General features: G+C 54.3%; 1 protein-coding gene across 6 annotated transcripts in view; it reads right to left on the bottom strand.

Annotated features, from left to right (window-relative positions):
* NISCH (nischarin) overlaps window positions 1–18,748 on the bottom strand; it is a 34,519-nt gene that overhangs the window by 1,761 nt on the left and 14,010 nt on the right. For 3 of the 6 annotated variants that reach the window (XM_021068899.1, XM_005669635.3, XM_021068898.1), the window contains exons 7-19: window positions 17,512–17,607; window positions 16,134–16,286; window positions 15,272–15,340; window positions 14,565–14,750; window positions 14,279–14,407; window positions 13,035–13,148; window positions 12,596–12,707; window positions 7,825–7,949; window positions 6,668–6,717; window positions 4,387–5,805; window positions 1,687–2,071; window positions 1,062–1,218; window positions 523–651 (exon numbers count right to left, since the gene is read on the bottom strand). In XM_021068899.1, the coding sequence (XP_020924558.1) occupies window positions 523–651; window positions 1,062–1,218; window positions 1,687–2,071; window positions 4,387–5,805; window positions 6,668–6,717; window positions 7,825–7,949; window positions 12,596–12,707; window positions 13,035–13,148; window positions 14,279–14,407; window positions 14,565–14,750; window positions 15,272–15,340; window positions 16,134–16,286; window positions 17,512–17,544 (3,061 nt within the window). In that variant the 5' untranslated portion in view covers window positions 17,545–17,607. Of the gene's footprint in view, window positions 1–522; window positions 652–1,061; window positions 1,219–1,686; window positions 2,072–4,386; window positions 5,806–6,667; window positions 6,718–7,824; window positions 7,950–10,995; window positions 12,041–12,595; window positions 12,708–13,034; window positions 13,149–14,278; window positions 14,408–14,564; window positions 14,751–15,271; window positions 15,341–16,133; window positions 16,339–17,511; window positions 17,608–18,748 lie in introns of those variants that run through there. The other 3 variants (XM_001925354.5, XM_013981770.2, XM_005669637.3) reach the window with 3 other exon arrangements.

Genomic DNA, 18,748 nt, shown 5'->3' with positions numbered 1-18,748 from the left:
AAGGCCAGTCACGGCTGCAGGCTGCTGCTCCCCCAGCCCCCGTCCCTGCCCCTGGAGCCACCTCTAGTCTCTAGCAGATCAGCCTGGACCTGTGGACCACAGAGCAAGGGCCAGGAGGGCCCATGTGGGAAAGTAGCATGGGGTCTGGGGAGATGGCCATTTCTCAAGCCGGAAGGGTTGTGACATTTCTCTGGAAGGGGATACAGAGGCATCAGGGAAAGAGCTTAGCTTTCTCTCTTCAGGAAGTATGAGTCAGAAACATCCTGCCCATAAGCCCAGGGCCCACTCTGCCCTGCCTGCCCAGCACTTCACTGCCTCTGCCCCCGGCCCCCCGCTCCGAGTCCTGGGGGGTGAGTTCTGCACTCTCAGCAGTTCCTGAAGCTGCTTCCTCCCACTCCGGTGAACTGGCTTGTGAGCAAAGAGATAACTCTGCCTGCGATAATGCACCCATATAGGACGATGGAAGCCCATTGGAGACACTGGCCTTCACCCAAGACAGGACAAAGCACAGCAGTCACTCACCAGTCAGCCGGAAATACTGGTCGAAAAGCCCAACGTTGACTGTCTGCAGGTCGCTGAGTTTTAAAACAAAGCACTGGGAGATGTGGAATGGACTGTTGTTGTAGTCGGTGTTTTTCTGATGCCAGAAATCTGTGATGGAGAGAAAGGGACTGAATGTGGTTGTGCTGGGTGAACAGCTGTCTTGAGCAGGACTGGGTCCCCCCTGATTGGCCTGAGGCATGGCATGGAGCCACCACCATTTCTATGCACAGAAGACCTCGTGTGCTGGAGTCACCGGGATCCCTAAGACAGGCCACTGGTTAGAGCTCTCACTGAGGCCCCGGGGGCAGAGGCTGCCTAGCCCCTCCTCAATGTGGCTAGTTCCTGGGCACATACCAGACCCTGGCTGGGTGTGTTCATACCTGGCCTCACTTCCCTCACAAGAGCTTGAGAAAAGTGCCGTCACATACCCCCTTCCCCAGAAAAGAGATTCTCAGCCTGTGCAGTCAAATCACTGTCCCCTCAGAGCCCCGTCTGTCTGCTCAGGCCCTGGTGCCTACCCTGCAGCGGCTCAGAAAAGTAGCGGCGGAGGCCGTCATGCAGCACAAAGTACACAGCCTTTGTGGAGAGCAGCACGCAGGCTGTCACCTCCAGCCCCGGGGTCTGGTAGAACACCACTGATGACCACAGGAGGTGTCGCAGCTCCTCATTTTCCACCTAGACACAGATGAGGTCGGTCAGGGCCTGCAGGAGAGCAGGGTGGCCAGGGCCCCCTTCTCTGCCAGCCCCACCACCCAGGAACCTATCCGTCCCAGGGAAGAGCCCACAGCCTTGGATGGGGAGACATGGGACCTCCACTGCATCTTGATGTATTTATAAACTTGTCAGCAAAGAGGAGGTGAGGGGTGGGAGACGGGTGTGCTGTGGGGTCTGCCTCAGGCCTGAGGCTAGGAATGGAGCAGAGGGTGACAGTGATGCAGGGGACAACTGGCCAGGGGAGGGCAGCCCAAGTTCTCCCTACTCAGGTCCTCCAAGCTGTCAATAGCTGAAGCTGGCTGCAAAGCCAGCACAGAGAGGTCTGGGAATCTGGGGCTGGCCTCGAGGCAAGCCTGCCGCGGCCCCAGGACAACCATGCCACCTTCCTCCACACACACACCAGCCAGTGAGATGCGTGCTGGGCCCTACCTCAGCAATGCTGTTGTGGAAGAACTCGACGACGGCACTCCCCTGCAGGCTGGCAATGTGCTGGAGGGACGGGCAGGCAGGCAGGTGCGAGGGAATCTGATTCTCCTCCGACATGGACTGGATCAGGCGTTCACTTGGGTACTGGGCAGGGGCCTCAGCTTGTGCCGTGCCCTCTGCTGGGGCCGGGACTGAGGCCCCTGCTGAGGCCTCTGCTGGGGTCTCCTCTGAGGCGGAAGCCTCTGTGGGGGCCTCTGGCAGGACCAAAGCTGGCTCTGAGGCCTCCGCTGGAGCTGGGATCTTTGCCAGGCCTGGGGCCTCTGCTGGGGCCAGAGCTGGGACTGGAACTTCTTCCAGGGCCTCCTGGAGATGCTGGTCATCGCTGCATCTCCCAATCCCCCAAGAAATACCAGATTAACACAAAGGCTCCAATTGGAGGTTCCCATCCCATGTGTCACCTCAGAGTGTAAAGGGAACGGATACACTACACATCACCTCTGGGGTCATCTGGGAATCTCACCTTGGTTCCTTATGGGAAGAGCAAAGAGCAGAGGGAAAATGCCTGGGCCCTTTCTCCTGAGATGGAGATGGCAACATGGGGCAGGGCTGAGATAGACACGTCCGACCCATGGACTCAAAAATCATTTTGAGGAGTTTCCGTCATGGCAAAAAAAGACCAAAAAAAAATCATTTTGAGGTGGTGGTAAAGGTGTCAGAAATGCCATTTCAGAGGCCAGAACACAGACCAAGGTCCCCAGGGTTGGAACCTGGAGACCCACAGAGGTGAGAAGCAAAAACTCTAATTGCGGGGAGTTCCCGTCGCGGCGCAGTGGTTAACGAATCCGACTAGGAACCATGAGGTTGCGGGTTCGGTCCCTGCCCTTGCTCCGTGGGTTAACGATCCGGCGTTGCCGTGAGCTGTGGTGTAGGTTGCAGACGCGGCTTGAATCCCGCGTTGCTGTGGCTCCCGCGTTGCTGTGGCTCTGGCGTAGGCCGGTGGCTACAGCTCCGATTCAACCCCTAGCCTGGGAACCTCCATATGCCGCAGGAGCGGCCCAAGAAATAGCAACAACAACAACAAAAGACAAAAAAAAAAAAAAGACAAAAAAAGACAAAAACAAAACAAAACAACAAAAAAAAAAAACTCTAATTGCTTCTCAGTTTGCTTTGGGAGCCTCCTCAGGTGGCCCACGATCTCACCCCACTGCAGGTGGCCACATAGCATTTCCCTGGTCTGTTCCAAACACGGATGAAACAATGCTCCAAAGGAACCCTCATGAAGGTTGGGGGCTCCCTGCAATCAGCTACACTCCCATGTGCCCAGGCTCATGTTAGTGGAGAGTCTTAGATGTTGTCCTCTCAACTGGACACTCTGGCTGTTGAAAGAGATCCCTGGGCTCCTGATCTTGCACTGGGTCCAAACCCCCAAGCCTTCTGAGCACTCCTCCTGCTGTCCTGGAGCAAAGATGCATGCAGCCCCCACTGTGGGCAGGGTCCATCCAGGCTTGGGGTGGCAGGGAACCTGAGACAAAGCCTCTTCATAGAAGTTGGGAGATGTGGAGAGGGCCCTGCAAGGCCACCTCTGGCATAGCACCTGGAGGCATCAGGGTTCTCTACGGAGGGCATGGCACTTGTGCTAGGCATAAGAAGGGCCCCTGGTTCAGCCAGGAAGAGGCTGGAACAACAGCCAGATCTGGGAGCAACAGCTGAGGGGCTGGGTTGAGGGAGAAGGCTGGCAGGCCCTGTAAGATGCTAGGGTGAGGAGAGAGTCTCCACTGTCCTCTGTCCACCAGAACAGAAGACTGTGTCTTATGGGGCAGGAAAGCTGATAAATGAAGGGCTTTCTTGCCCAGGTGGGGAAGCCCCAGCATATGTCAAGCTGGTGGCAGTGCTAAGAGAAAGGGGCATCCTCAAGGGTCCTCCTTGAGCCCCAGGCAGAAGTAAACTCTGGGTGTGACCATGGCCCCCCATAGGCCACTATACTTCAACCCCAGGTGGCCCTGAGGGAAGCCACGCTCAGGTGGCAGGGGGAGAGGCAGGGTAAGGAGAGAAGTGCGAGCAAGAACAGGACAGGGCTATTAATTGCTCCCTCCCTGCACCTCAGTCTCCCCTCAGAAGAAAGGGAGCTCTGCAAGAAGGAACCACTTGGTCACACACTCAGACCTTGCTGCTCTCAGCCAACAGGTTCCTTTGGAGGGAACTCATAAAATTACACACACAGAGGGCCCCTGAGCACCCCAGGTCTTCCTGAGAGGGGGCGTGTGGCTCACCAAAGGGTAAGGCTTGGAGCTAGGATCAGAGGCTAGTGGTGCCTGAAGTAGCCCCCCAGCCTGCAGAGCCAGCTATGGGATTCCAAGCCCAGGAGGAGGGGTGTGGGTGATACTAGAGGTCGTGCTTAGGCTCAGTGTAAAGGGTCAGGCAAAGTGGGAGCAGGAACCTGGGCACCCAGCCACACAGGGCTCTAAGTGGCACAGAACTGGGCCAGCTCAGCTTTGTGGAAACACAGCTTTCCTGGGCCTCTCCTGAAGCCTGGGGAGACAAGCAACAGCCCATCATCCAGCCTGAGGGAGGTAAGGGCAACACCGAGCAGGGTCAGGAGCTGAGGAGAAGATGCAAGAAATCTGCTTGGGTGAGTGGTCTCAGACATGGTGCATACACCAGCCTCCTGCCCCATGGCCCCCAAGAGCCTGTGCTTGGTCTCACCTGGCCCTGCCCTCTGTGGGCTGGCCATCCGCGAGGGGGCTCTGAGGCCTGCCCCCGGTCGCAGGGGTCTTGGCGATGACCACGGTCTTCAGGTCCTGCAGTGAGGCTCGCAGCTGGTTGTAGATTCGCAGGAAATGGAACTTCTCGTGGGGCAGCACAAAGATGGCAGTGACAAAGCGGTAGCCCACCAGCAGCTCGAGCACGTGGCCATCAGCGAAGGCGCCCCGTGGCTGTGTGCAGCTGCGTGTGGGGTCCAGCAGCACGGTGGAGAGCGGCACACGGCTGAGCTTGAAGCTGTTGCGGTTGCGACAGTTGTGGGTGCCGCGGTTGGGCATTGGGTTGAAGTCAGCCTTGATGACGTTGAGGTGCTGGGGTGTGAGCAGCAACCAGTAGGGGATGGCGGCGGACTTGACCGCCTCAGAGGGGGCACAGCAGGAGCGCCGCACGGCTGAGCAGAGCGTGCAGCTTGCCCACTCGATGTTGCCCGAGTAGTCCCCGGCAGCTGTCTGCACCATGCGCTTGTCACTGTAGACCAGGTAGACGGGGAAGCAGCCTTGGCTGCGCTCCTGGCAGCCACCCGCCACTTTGTAGAAGGTGAGCAGCTGGCGCAGGAACTCCTGCAGGCTGGTGTGGCTGCCATAGAGCACGGGGCTGCACAGCATGGCCATGTGTTGTGGTGCGAAACACGAGCGCAGGTCAGCGTGGAACTCGTGCAGGTTGGTGGCATCTGAAATGATGAAGAGCGTGTTCTCACTGTGCCGCACCTTGAGCACCAGGCACAGCTCCGGCATGAGGAAGCCGAACTCGGTGAGGTCGCCATGCGGGAAGCAGAACACAAAGCGCAGGGAGGAGAGGATGTGCTGGCTGCTGCCCCTGGACTCCTGGTGCGGGATCTCGAAGACCGCAATGCCAAAGTCTGTGAGCACGAGGCAGGCGGCGAACTGGCGGATACTGCCCTGCACATGGATCAGGAAGCACCAGAGCACCTTGAGGATGCGGATGTGCTCCAGCAGGAAGTCCTCATCTGCGCCCAGGGCCCACTCCAGAGCCAGCCTCTCCTCCTCGCCCTCCTCGCCCTCCTCCTCCTCCTCTTCCTCCTCTTCCTCCTCCTCCTCTCCTGGCCCACCCTCCTCCTCTTCCTCCACGTCCGGGGGCCCCATTTCGAAGTAGCGATTCTCGGCAACATCCTCCTCCTCCTCTTCTTCCTCCTCCTCGCCCTGCTCGCCTCGGCCCTCCTCTCGCTGGTTGGCAGCCTCGATCCAAGCAGGCAGCTGCCGCTCAATGGCTTGCCGGATGAGCGTGCTCAGGCGCTGGATGAAGTCCTGGTTGGTAGCAGTGTAGCCAATGCAGGTGAAGGGCAGGAAGATGATCTGGCCGGAACCGGGCACCACCTGGACCTCTGGCTCTGAGTGCTCCGGGCTGTGCAGGGAGCGGCCAGGTCAGTGACATGCTGGGCTAGGACACCCCCAACTCCCACACTGGGATCCTGCTGTTGTTCCCTGGCTCCAAAGAACCAACCCATGGGTCTCCCAAGCCTCCCAAACAGCCAAGCCTGCTTCTAGCACAAGTACCCTGCTGGGGAGCAAAGGTGCTGGAAAGCTGGGGCCACCACACTCCCAGGGCTCAGATCGCAGGCAGCCAGAGCAATCCTATCCATGTCACAAGGAATTCTCAGTCCTCAAATGCTGGCCAGAAGCCCCAAAGGCAGTGAGTATTCAAAAGCCTGGATTCATTTGCCAATTCCCTTCAGGGGCGCCCAGGGGCCTTCACGAGTAAGAGGGGTGGGGAGTGTGGGGAGTGGGCTGGGGGTGGGGGGGTCTTAAGGACTTTCACATCTAAATTCAAGCTCCCATTAGCCACTACTGTCCTTGTGAAAAAGGGTATGGAGAATGAGGCGGGGAACCTCTTCTGTGCTAGATCAGAGTAAACACTTGAGACTTTAAGGGTCACTCTACCCATATCAACTCCTCCGTGCCCCCCCTCTTTAAAAATGGAACAATCTTTTTAGCTCACAGGCTATACAAAATAGGTAGTGCATCAAAATGGTCTTGGTCTGCTGATTCCTAGTATAGGATAATATGTATTGTCAAGGCAAAGTTTAGGGATTAGACCTTGGAAACAGACCAGAGCCCATTTCATCTGCGTTTGTTTATTTAAAGGAAGAAATAGTTCTGGAGAACCTCCGTGGAACTGATTTTTACCAAAATCTTTGTTACCACTAGCCAACAGATGAGTGTGTGCAGAAGGCCCAGCATGCCTTCCGCCACAGCCTCTTCCTTACCTTGCACCACCAACAGCCCCCGGCACATCCCTTATCTCATCGCAAAGTGCCTGTGAGAGAAGGAAACTCAGTCATTCTCTGGCATAAATGGGGTGCCAGGCCCTGAGCCAGGTGTCCCACCCTCCCTCATGGCCCTGCGGGAGGCTCCGCATCATCCCCACATTCCACCCTGGGGTGGATTCTGGAGCCTGAAGAGGCAGAGAGACTCACCCAGACATCCTGCTAGCGCACAGCAGGGCTGATCCACCTGGGTCTGTCTACACTCCCGGCCCCTGGGCCAGAGCCTTTCACCCCTCTGCAGTTCAGCCTGTGCCTCTGGGTCTGGCATCCCAGGGAATCCACATGGACCATCTACCAAGTTACTAACTGGGCAGGAGAGGACACAGCGAGCAGAGCAGGACACACTCTGTACAGTGCCTGGCAAGCCCCCCACCCCAGTGGTCTCTGGACAGTGGGGAAGACCTGGGGCTTGAGAGCTTCCTACTGTGACCTGAGGAAGGGAAGGGAGAGTGCTGTGAAGTCCCGAGACAGAGGGAGGACTCTGCCCACTGTCCTGATGCCATATGGCCATGACACTGTGTTGATGAACAGAGACAGGGCTGGGGAGGCCCAGGTACGAAGCACACTCCCTGCGCACACAGCAAATGAGCCCCTCACACCACACATCATGCCACCTTCCTCTCTTCCCAAGACACAGAAAGCAGCTCAGGGACCCTCAGCAGCAGCCAGAGAGGAGGTCCCAGAGTCACGTCGTGTTCCAGACTACCAGGTAGACGTGCAAGAATGGGCAAAATGGCCCTGGAGTGCCAGGCAGCAGGACAGAAACTCCTGATGGGTTTGGAACCCAAACAAGCTCCCCCGCGACAAGGCCTTTTGAACTGCTTTCCCCAAGGAGTCTGTTCACTTGCACTAAAGGTCATCTAGCTTTGCCTCCCAAGGCCCAGTGAGAGGAAACTGCCTACTCCCATCAGCCCAGAGAAAAAGATGGAGAGACAGATGATAACTGAGCAAAGATGCTTAACCACAAAGCAGGGCACACCAAGCACTGGTTGCATCTGCCACAACTCCACCCAGGCAACCTCCTACTTCCAGAAAGCCTCCGGCAGAAGAGGTGGCTGCAGAGGTAACCAACCCCCAGAGGCAGGAGAGGATGTTACCTGTCCCGCAGGGATGGACTCCAAGGAATCGGAGCAGCCCCGGGCAATGGGCCGGTCCTCGGGAGTCAGACTGTCTGTGGATGAGAGGCTGCTGGCCAGGGCCTCCTCTTGCACGAACATGATTCCTGGAAGACGGGGGCAGGCGGGTGGGGCAGGCAGGGCAGGGAAAGCAGCCATTCAACAATTGGGGCTGGGACCTTGGGCTACTGGCATGGCTGGGGGCTAGTCAGACCCCCAAACCCAGCCACATGGATTACAGAAGAAAAAGTTAAACCTGAAATCTTAAAATAAGTAGAAGAACAAATGACTGCTTATCTCGTCTTAGGGTAAAAAGGGACTTTCTGAGTCTAAATCCAAAGGAAGAAACTAAAGCATAACTACAGAAAAAATAAACCTCGCAGAGTTCCTATTGTGGCTCAGCAGAAACGAACCTGCCTAGTATCCATGAGGACTCGGGTTTGACCCTGGCCTTGCTCAGCTGGTTAAGGATCCGGGGTTGCCATGAGCTGTGGTGTAGGTCTCAGATGTGGCTCTGATCTGGCATTGCTGTGGCTGTGGTGCAGGCTGGCAGCTGCAGCTCTGATTCAACCCCTAGCCTGGGAACTTCCATATGCCGCAAGTATGGCCCTAAGAAGCAAAAAAAAAAAAAAAAAAAAAAAAAAGAAAAAGAAAAAAAAGGAAAACAAAAACACTTCTAAGTAAAATAAGAAACCTAAGATAAATCAAAATCAGATGAAATAAGAAAAAAATCCTTGCAATGTTTGACTTTTAATCTATAAAAACACTCTTTAGAGATCCCCAAGGTATGGGGGGGAGAAATCCCATTTGGAGACTGCAAAGAATGAACAAACATTCCACCAAAGAATGGCCAATGGACATAACACACAATACAAGCTCAACCTCCTGAGCCATCAAGGAAGGGCCAAGTTTTGCCTCCTACTCTGCTAAAGGTCAGACTGTGTGGCCTAACCCGGCAGAGGCAAGCACTGGGGTGTGAGCAACCCTGCCCTACAGAGAGCAGTTTGGCAATATGTCCAAGAGCCTTAAACATGTTCACTCTGAGAGCCTCTTCCTGGGGAAATGGTTGAAGGCCCACCCCCAAACCCCTGACATGCCTGCAGAGTTTCAGAGTCACAGGGGCACCAGACGCCTCGGAAGGCTGGGCCTTCTCGGAGGCTCTGGTTTTCTCCAGGGCTGGCGAGGATGACCCATGCCCAGCTTCTCAAAGGACACACTCCACCGGCCCTCCCCTGGACAGCACATTCTGATTCATGTACCCCTGAAACACGCGACATTTTTAAAGCTTCTTGAGGCTGTTTTACGAATATAGCTCCTCTGGGGCCATTACTTCACTCATTTTCTAGAATGGTTGAGGCTAAAGCCTTTTTTAAAACTTTCTCCTGAATGCAGTCAGCTGGATGAATGCTGGGCTTCAACTCCATTTTGCAGATATCAGGAGTAGCCCAGGGCTTTGCCTCCACAGCCTCGCTTTACCACCAGTCATCGAAGCCCAATAAAATGACTCAGAGCCCCAGAGGTCACAGACCCTTGTTGAGCTCAGCTGCTGCCCCGGGACGGGACAACTCACACAGCCCAGGGGCTGGGCGGGCAGGTGGCTCAAGCCCAGACAGCCCTGAGGGCAAAGCGGCTGGGGTCATGCGCACTAGGAAGGGCGGCAGGCACACAGCTAGGCGGGACACATGCTGTTCTCTCCTGGAATCCACTCCCCTGCCCTCCCATGCTCCAATCCTACTATCCCTTGAGATTGACCTTGCATAGGAGTTCCTGTTGTGGCTCAGTGGTTAACGAATCCGACTAGGACCCATGAGGTTGTGGGTTTGATCCCTGGCCTTGCTCAGTGGGTTAAGGATCCAGAGTTGCTGTGAGCTGTGGTATAGATTGCAGACGCGGGTCGGATCCCACGTTGCTGCGGCTGTGGTGTAGGCTGGCAGCTACAGCTCTGATTAGACCCCTAGCTTGGGAACCTCCATATGCCAAGGGTGTGGCCCTAGGAAAGACAAAAAGACAAAAAAATAAATAAATAAAAAGATTCACCTGGCATACTACCTCTACAAAGCCCTCTCGACCTCTCTCCCTTCCACAAATGTGCCAAATCGTTCTGCCCACTCTCCCTCGGGCACATAGGTCAACTTCACAAGAAGCCTCAAGTTCTTCAGGGGCCCTGTCGTGGTCATCTTGAAACTCTCCAATTAGGATGCAGGCAGGAAGCCCTTACTTCCAATGGACCAGGAGCAGCACTAAGCACTTCCCTAGCAATAGTTCATGCGCAGCCGCCCCCACCGCTGTTATTTACCACAGTTCATCAAATCTAAGATGCATAGACGTGGTGCCATCTTGGTCTTAGCAGGTATCCATGGAAGGCTTTCACACAACTTCATCACGAATAGCAGCTGGCTGAGAGTGACTACGGGATGCCACTGACTGAAAGATGCATCTCAATTTCAGAGAGGTCACAAGGTGGGAAGTATGTGCATCTTAGAATCGATGAAGTAGGGTAGAGGAAAAAGAGCTTCCGGAGGCTACAAGGTGCCTGAGGGAACAAGGTCAGGGAAGCTGGGATGCAAACTCGGGTGACCTAGCCTAGGCGCTTGCTCCTCACCACTTCTCTAGAGCCTCCTCTCAGCCCCTAGACCTAGCTGGAGAATCAACTCTGGCATTTCACACATCACCCCCTGTGGCCACAACCCTCCATGGTTCCAACAAGCTGGCTAACAGCTCCTGAGCTGACCAGAGGCCTAGTGTTTACTGGACAGCGCTTCCTCCAGGCAGGCCCCCATAGGCCCAGTTTATTCACAAGTTTGTTTACTCCTACAGAATCAGGCTGGGAACAAAGCTGCTCCCCCCAGGGAGAAATCCTTGTCCATCCAAGCAAGATTCAGTAGCATAGGGCTGAACACAAACATCTGTGGATTCCTCCACATTAGTGAGAAAGAGCAACATTTTCCTGTCACTAACTGGCCCCCCCACCCAAGCCCTGTTTGGAGCTGAGGAAATGTGGACAGGGACAGTCTTTCTGCTTCCTTCCTGGACTGGGGTCTGTACAAACAAGTGGTCAGAAAGGGCCACTCAGAGGACAGGACAGGAGACATGAGAATGCTTAGATGGGGGCCCAACCTTCGTTGTTTCTCACAAAAAGGAAAGAGATGTGCACACAGAGACATCCAGTGCAGCTTTATTCATAAGAGGTGCAAATCTGGAGACAACGTCTAAATGTCCAGGAATGGGAAAGGGGAAGACTACAGTGAGCCACTCTGTGTCATGTCCCCAGGAGCAGGGACAGTGAGGAAGCGAGGCTGAGGCCTGAGTCTGGCTGGTGCAGCTGCAGCCTCGGGGCCGGATGCCTCATGTGCTGCCTGCGGCTGGCTGGTCCACTTACATACTCACTCGCCCCTTGACTAACAAACGCTGACTGAGAACCGGCGGGTCCCTGGCCTCTGGGACCAGCCATGCCTCCCTGTCCCGAGCCTCATCATGCTGTTCCCCTGCAGGCCCCCAAGTGCTGTGACAGGCAGCGTGGGGCTGCTGGGTCCCCGAAGGGCTCTGGTCCTGCAGCAGCAGACAGGGTCAGGGAAGTGTCTTCACAGTGACACAAACCCCCTCCCCTTTAATGTAAAAGAATAAAACTGAGTTTTCTCGGTCAAGAGTGTTACAAATGCAATCGGATGACTACTCCAGCACTAATGCCACTGTCTGTCCTCAGGAAGTCTCATTCCTGCCTCACGGTTGGAACCCTGGGGTGCTGTCCTGTGGCAGGCTCTCTGCCTCAACCCCGTGCTCCTCCCTTCTCAGCCAGCCTTCCTCTCTTGGATGCAGCAGCTGCAACGTACTTCAGACCACCCCTTAATCACACACGTTAATGTTTGTCACATCCCATGTTTTGCTAGCATAAGTAGTACTGCAGTGAGCATTGCACCTCCCCCTGCCCCTTATCTTCTGCTAAGATAAAATCCCCACCAGTGGGGTTATCAGGTCCAGGGGAAGGAATGTTTTTCTGGCTCTTGAAACATAGGGTCAAACTGTTTTCCCAAGACCTCACACCAAGTTCTCCATCTCCAGGAGCCCGGGCGGGCGGCGTTCTTTCCTGTGTGTCCCGAGCCTCGGCTCCACTTGGGACGGCACACCCTCCCCTCTTCCGTGGGGGCCGGGCCAGCAGTCACTCATGGGACCTGCTTCACTCACTCATCTCCGAGGATGCCTGGGTTCAGAGGTGAAAGCCCTTTGAAAACGCTAAGACAATGGGTGGGTGAAGGGGATTTGTCTTCCATGGGTCCATGGACAGCCCATCTCAGCCCCACCAACAAGGTGTGGGGGACTGGGTCATACCATGAGGGCCACCGTGATGAGGCAAGCTCCCCATACAGGGATCGGGGCTCCCAACCTTGGGAAGTAACAAAGCCTGGCTTCCCATTAACAAGAAGCCAGCCTGGCCACACTGCCTGCAAGGGAGTGGGGTCCTTATGGGCCAGCAACCCTGAGCCTATTTACAGAACACACCCCACGGTACCCTAGAGGAACTAGATATGGGTGTCAGAGCAATTGGAAGTCCTTGCTAAGCAAATGACAGAAATCAAGCCAGGCACCCAGGCCATGTGCCACCCTGAGCAGCTGGTGTGTAGACAGCAACGTGCCCTCCCTGTACCTGAACCCTATAGGGAATGGGTGCTGGCATCTCTCCCCAACCCCAGCCCAGCCAGGGCCCCAGGCAGGGCATGTGGGGCTCTGCTAGGCAGAAACATACACACTCGATTACCTTGGTTGGAGAGAATAGGCTGGGGCAGGGAGGCTGAGGTGGGAGCCACCGTGGGAGGGGAGCCACTGGGTCTGATGCAGGTGGCAGCAGAGAGCCTGGAATCCTCACTGACCTGAGGAGGAGTGCTTGAGTCAGACCGGGAGAGAAGAGGAAGATGCAGAACCAAACTCAACAGAGCTGGAGATGTGAGAAGCTCAGAAACCTCAGTGCCGGGCAAGGAGATCTCCATTAACCCTTAGCAAGCCCCCGTGGCAGGTCCTATCATCAGCCCCATCTCACATTTGAGAAGAAAAGGGCGTGACCTGCCCAACATCATGCAGCCTAGAAGGGGTGCAGCCAGGACTCCATGGGTCCCTCCAGGCCCAGCTCTCCACAAGCCAGCTCCTCCCTGGGCTGGCTCCTTAATGCCTGTCCTCCCACCTCCCACGCAAAGACTCACCTTCTTCTCAGTGTTGCTTAGTTTGGACTTGACCTCCTTGGCTTTCTGAATCGCTTTTAGCACTTCCACTGTGTCCAACTCCTTCTCTGTGGTCACTGTGTTGTCCAGACAGACCTACAGTGACCAGAAAATGGCTATCAGTGTAGGGGCTGGCAAGCACACAGGAAGCAGAATGGTGGGGTCCTGCCAAGGTGTGGGCCAGGCCCCTCAGGATATAGGACACCATGGAGGCTCAGCCTGCTGGGAGGCAGGCTCACCACCCACAGAAATGACCTGGGGGCTCCTTGGAGAGGCCTGGGGAGGTCCCACACTGTCTTGCCTGTCTCTGGGAGTCCCTCTCTAAGAAGGGAAGGCAGGACTGCAAGGTCCACTGAGAAGGCCTCTCAGGTGGAGGGGTGTGGGGGAAGATGGTGCCTTGAACTAAACCTCCAATTATGGTGGAACTCAGATCTGCAAAGAGCAAGAGAAGGGTCTTCTGGGCTGGGGAACCAGGAGGGCAAAGGTATAGGAAGCAGGCAGGAAGGCAAACACCCCACCTGCAAACACAGGGCGGGAGCTATGGGCCAGGAGGCATTGAGGGTGGCAGTGGGGGCAGCAGTGCAGTCAAATGAGGGAAGGTCTCGATGGCCTGGGAGTTGGGGAGAGGAATAGGAGGTGACATTCTGTGACTGTTGCCCTGGTGACAGTGTGAAGAAAGGGGCACTTGCGGCTGAAAAGAGATGGAGGGTGGTGGTGGGGGAAGATACAAACAGACTTCCAGTTACCTTCTGGCCTGGGATTTGGGGTGAGTAGGGGAGGGCCTGCTCAAGGCTGAGGAGACGAGTGAACAGAGGAGGACCTATTACGTTGGTGAGTGGTGGATGGCCATGCTGCAGGTGGCAGATACTGGGTTGGGTGACACTGGCCAAGGTGGGCAAACCCTTCAAGTCGGTAGTCAGAATAAATGGCCAGGCACTGTCCAGGAAATGTGATTAAGTGTCTTATTCCTGACCCCTGCCTTTAATAAACATTACTCTTTAACAGGTTGCAGACAGTCCCTCCACACCTCAGGCTGTGTTTGTTGGTTTATGCGGTGCACCCCCCAGCCTGAAGCTCTGACAGATATAAGGGAAGCCTACTGGGGAATCATAGCAGCCAGTGGCCCCCTGTAGGAAAGGAGTGAGGAAGCCTTCTCCCAGGGAGGCAGCCGACTTGCCAACATCAGTGGACAATGCCTTGACCCACCTGGTGCCCGAGCAGCTTACCTCGGATGCCCGCTCTCCAAACTGAGCCAGCACCTTGGTCCGGTAGTCTGGGATGATGCTCAGAGGGTTGTTCAGCAGAGCCACGTGCTCCAGACACGGGAGGCTGCCAATGCTCCTGACCTCCTCCATCTGCAAGGCATACCCAGCGTCCCCTCTTTTAACACTTCAGCTACATGACCACAGACCTGACAGCCATGAGACAAGTCAAGCCTACCGTTCTCCCTAAAGCGATAAATGCCAAGGCCCAGCTATCCCACACCCAAGGCCCTCTTGGGATGTGACTCACCTGCTCGATTCTGTTGTTGCTGAGATCCAAGTTGACCAGAGAGTAGAGCTTGTGCAGGCCATGCAGACTCCCCAGGAGGTTGCCCGCCAGGTTCAGGGTCTTAATGTTGCCCAGTTTGGTGTGAACGCCTTCCAAGGAGGAGAGCTTATTGTAGGACAGGTCCAGGTGCACAAGGTTATACAGGTGCTACAGCGGCAGGAAAACAGGGTGAAATAGTTCAGGTCAAGGCTCTAAAGAAAGGGGATGAACATGGAGGGTATGATGGGCCTTCCAACCTAAAACGACCAGTTCCACATATTGGCTCTGTCCCCTCTGACAGTTATTTGGAAGGGAAATCCTCCTTTCCTGCATGTCACACACAGTGGCACCCCCACCCAAGGGTAGGCGTGGGCTATAAAACGAGGCTGTCTTCATGATGGAGGCACATCATCTCCCATCTGCTCAATTTGTATCCACACATCTTTTCTAATTCTTGGGAACTAAAGCAATGATTTTGCTGTGCATTACTGGGATCCTCCAGGGAAAGGCAGCAGCCCCTGCCTTTGCAAACCTCTGGTGTACCCAGACCTCTCAAGGGCCTATGAGAGAAACCCCAGAGGATGGCCAAAGGCCCAAGGCTGCATCTGTCTCCTAAATCCTGCAAGAATGGTGGGGGGGGGATCATGAGAAGCATGAAGGCAACGATGGTTTCCAATGACATGAATTACCTGCAGATTATCCACAACCAGCACTCCATTGTGACTCAGATCCAGGAACTCAATCTTTGGAATAAGTTTCTTGTGGAGAAAAAAAAGACATAATCTGCTATTACCCTAGGAGGCTAGACCCTATGTGGCCCCTGCACATGGTGGACAGACATCTTAGGATGCTTCCTCCTGGCCACCACTTCTGGGCTGGGCACTTATGCAGGGTCCCTGATGTGACACCTACCCATGTCCACCCAGCAGCATGTCCTCAGGAGCACACAGGGACTCCAGTGCTAACCAAGTGTTCTTTTTATGGAACATTTGGCTTATAAAAAGGACCAACAGCAAGGTCGCAGGCAGAAGGAAGTGTATCCTTCTTCAACCCCACCCACATCCCTCGAGAGGCACAAATACATGAATCACAACCCTACTGCCCAAATACCGTCTGGATGTCACTCTTACCCAGGCACATCTGGAACCCATGGACTGATTTTTCTATTCCACTCCCTCGGGAATGAATTTTACCACTTACTGTGTTTCTGTTCTATCAAAAAGTACATGTAATTTTTTATTTTGGCCACCCCCATGGTATGTAGGAGTTCCCGGGCCAGGGACTGAATCGCCCCACTGCAGCAAGCGGAGCCACATTAGTGACAATCCCTGACCCTTAACCTGCTAGGCTACCAAGGAACTCCAAAAGCACATGCAATTAATATGCTTCATTTGTTCTAAGTACTATTTCACCTAGTTTTAATAATTCCATTTTGAAATAAAAAAATACAGGCAATGCACAGAGCACTGGATACAGGTTTTCAGTGGTCCTTCTAAAAAAGCCAGGCTAAAAACCCAGCCCTAGAGTCTGGTCAGGCTGTGGAGAGCATACCACAGACTCGTCGATCTCGGAGATGCTGTTATGACTCAAGTCCAGAGCAGTCAGCGCCTGCCATGTGGGGATGATGGCAGTCACAGGGCCCTCCAGGGCTGCCCCTGCTGGCTCCCACTCATCAAATTCTGAGGCTTCAGGAACAAGGACTTCCTGTGTAAGAACATCTGGTGAGCACCACACGTGGGCCTGCATGCAACACTGACTGGGAACACAATCATTGCAAAATTTCAGGAAGGGCTGGAGCATATTTAGTATGTGGAAGTGATCTTGCATTAAAATGCTGCTTTGGTTCATAAGTCTTGAAATGATTGTGAAATAACTGAAGAGCTTAGGAACATAACAGCCACTTGGAATATATTCTGGCCCTGCTTTAGGAGCAAATGCTTTTCCAGCTCACAAGACCTTTTGTTATATGGTGATGTCTTTTCTGGCTTAAATCTTAAGAGGCTGAAGGTCAGAATTTGCAGTGTTTCCAGGCAACTGTGCTTTACAAGCTGGCACTGTGGTCCCTACAGCGGACCATAAGTCCTTTAACCATTACTTCACAGGGTAAAATCCAGCAGGACTGAGGCAGGGGAGCAGCATGGAGCACAGGGCACCATCCGAGGGGAGGGAGGCAGAACTCCTCATTTTGACTCCTGATGCCCTTGGATAAACCCTCTCCTCTCTCAATGAATTATCTCGGGCTTCGTGAGCCAGGAAGCAGGGAGTGCCTCCGAGAGGGGTGAAGCTGCTTGTAAGCCTCCTTCTTTCAGCCAGTAGCCTCAAGAGAAAAACTTCACCAAAGCCAAATCAGGCACTGTGAGTACTGCCAAGTAGCACTAGGTTTCTTTCTATACCTAGAGAAGAATTTTAACATCATTAAGATGCAATTAGTAAAAAGGTAAGTAGAGAAGAAACCTCTTACATTCTCAGTTTGAGTATTCCTGTCACTGACATACAGACAACAGGGCCCGACATACATAACCTTGCCTGTGACTTTAAGTCCACTAAGAATAAAGTAGGAACAAGTGCTAAGCCAGGCCTTTTCACACCAAGAGAAACATTTCTATGAATCCACTTAACACATTGTTCTGCTGCTTGTCACTGCTAAACAATTTAGCAAAAATCAGTAACTTTTTTGGGGGCAGGGGAGGATTACTCAGTTCCTTAAAATCTCTTATCAGTGTTGATTTTTGATGAAGATGTGGACTGAAGTGTCCCAGGGACTGTCAAGCACTGGGAGGTCCCACGTGAATGGATGGCCGCCCAGGGGAAGGTCCGGCCTCTGGGTCCTGAGAGACTGCAGCAGTATTCACATGATCCTTAGTGGGAGGGACAGTGCAGGACCCTGGCCCTCAGATGGAGCCCTGGGCAGGTCACAGGTGGAGCCTACCTTCATGGAGGTTGCTGAGAAGCAGACGCTCATTGTGGCTAAGGTGGGCTTTGATGCGACCAGCCCCCGGATGTGCTTGGCATCACAGTGACTTATCTGGAATGAGGAAGAGCCGTGTCTCAGAAACCGCATTGATGGAGTTCCCATCGTGGTGCAGTGGTTAATGAATCTGACTAGGAACCATGAGGTTGCGGGTTCGATCCCTGGCCTTGCTCAGCGGGTTAAGGATCTGGCGTTGCCGAGAGCTGTGCTGTGGGTCGCAGACGCGGCTCGGATCCCGCATTGCTGTGGCTCTGGCGTAGGCCAGCGGCTACAGCTCTCATTCGACCCCTAGCCTGGGAACCTCCCACATGCCCCAGGAGCGGCTCAAGAAAAGGCAAAAGACAAAAAAAGGAAAAAAAGAAAAAAGAAATGGCATTGCTGCTCAGTTTCTTTCTATACCTAGAGAAGAATTTTAACCAGAAGTCCTGGGAAGTAGGTGTTTACGATTCACGCGCAGATGGAGCACAACCATCAGTGACCCCAGATACTTCGAAGCAGGAGGTAACTCAAATCCTAAGTCTCTCTTTCCCCCAATTTTTCGTGTTAACTAAACATTCCCTGAAATAGCTTGTAAGACAGTGGGCTCGTGACTACCATGCATTCCATTTTTTCTGAAGGGCTGCTTGGGGCTTGGTGGGTAGACAGAAAACTAAGGCCAGGACACCAGAGCTGGAGAGTGAGGGGCCTCTGCAACTTCACTGCCTTGCTGCATTGGCCTTGGCAGCCCTGCAGGCCAAAGCACCCTCTGCATCCTCCCTCGAGCCACCTGCCTAAGAGCTCACAGATGTGGACTCCATCTGGTGGAGCCTCGGCCTGCCCAGCCAAGTACTCCTCTAACTCCCAGCCTACTCGCCTGTGCTGGTCAAGGCACAAATTCCCATCAAGGGAAGGGTCCTCAAGGTCTCTGAGACAAGCCGAGCATGCTGCAGTCAGACTTGCCTTAATTCAGATCCTAGCTTCCCCCTCATTAACTGTGCGATCCTGACCAAACTTCCTCACTTTCCTAAGCCTCAGTTTCCTCAACTATAAAACAGGAATGTAAGTGCCCATTTCACCCAGCTGCTGAGAAGATTCCATCAAGGTGTGTACATCAGACTTGGGGCACAGGAATAAAACACAAAAGCCATACTTGAGAAATCGATGCATTTCAAGAATGGTATCAAAACTGGCATTATGAACACAGGTCTTTACTAGT

Source organism: Sus scrofa, chromosome 13 (genome assembly GCF_000003025.6).
Source record: "Sus scrofa isolate TJ Tabasco breed Duroc chromosome 13, Sscrofa11.1, whole genome shotgun sequence".
NCBI lineage: Eukaryota > Metazoa > Chordata > Mammalia > Artiodactyla > Suidae > Sus > Sus scrofa.
The sequence above is the reverse complement of the archived record's forward strand: the minus strand, read 5'-3'. Positions and strand labels throughout refer to the sequence as shown.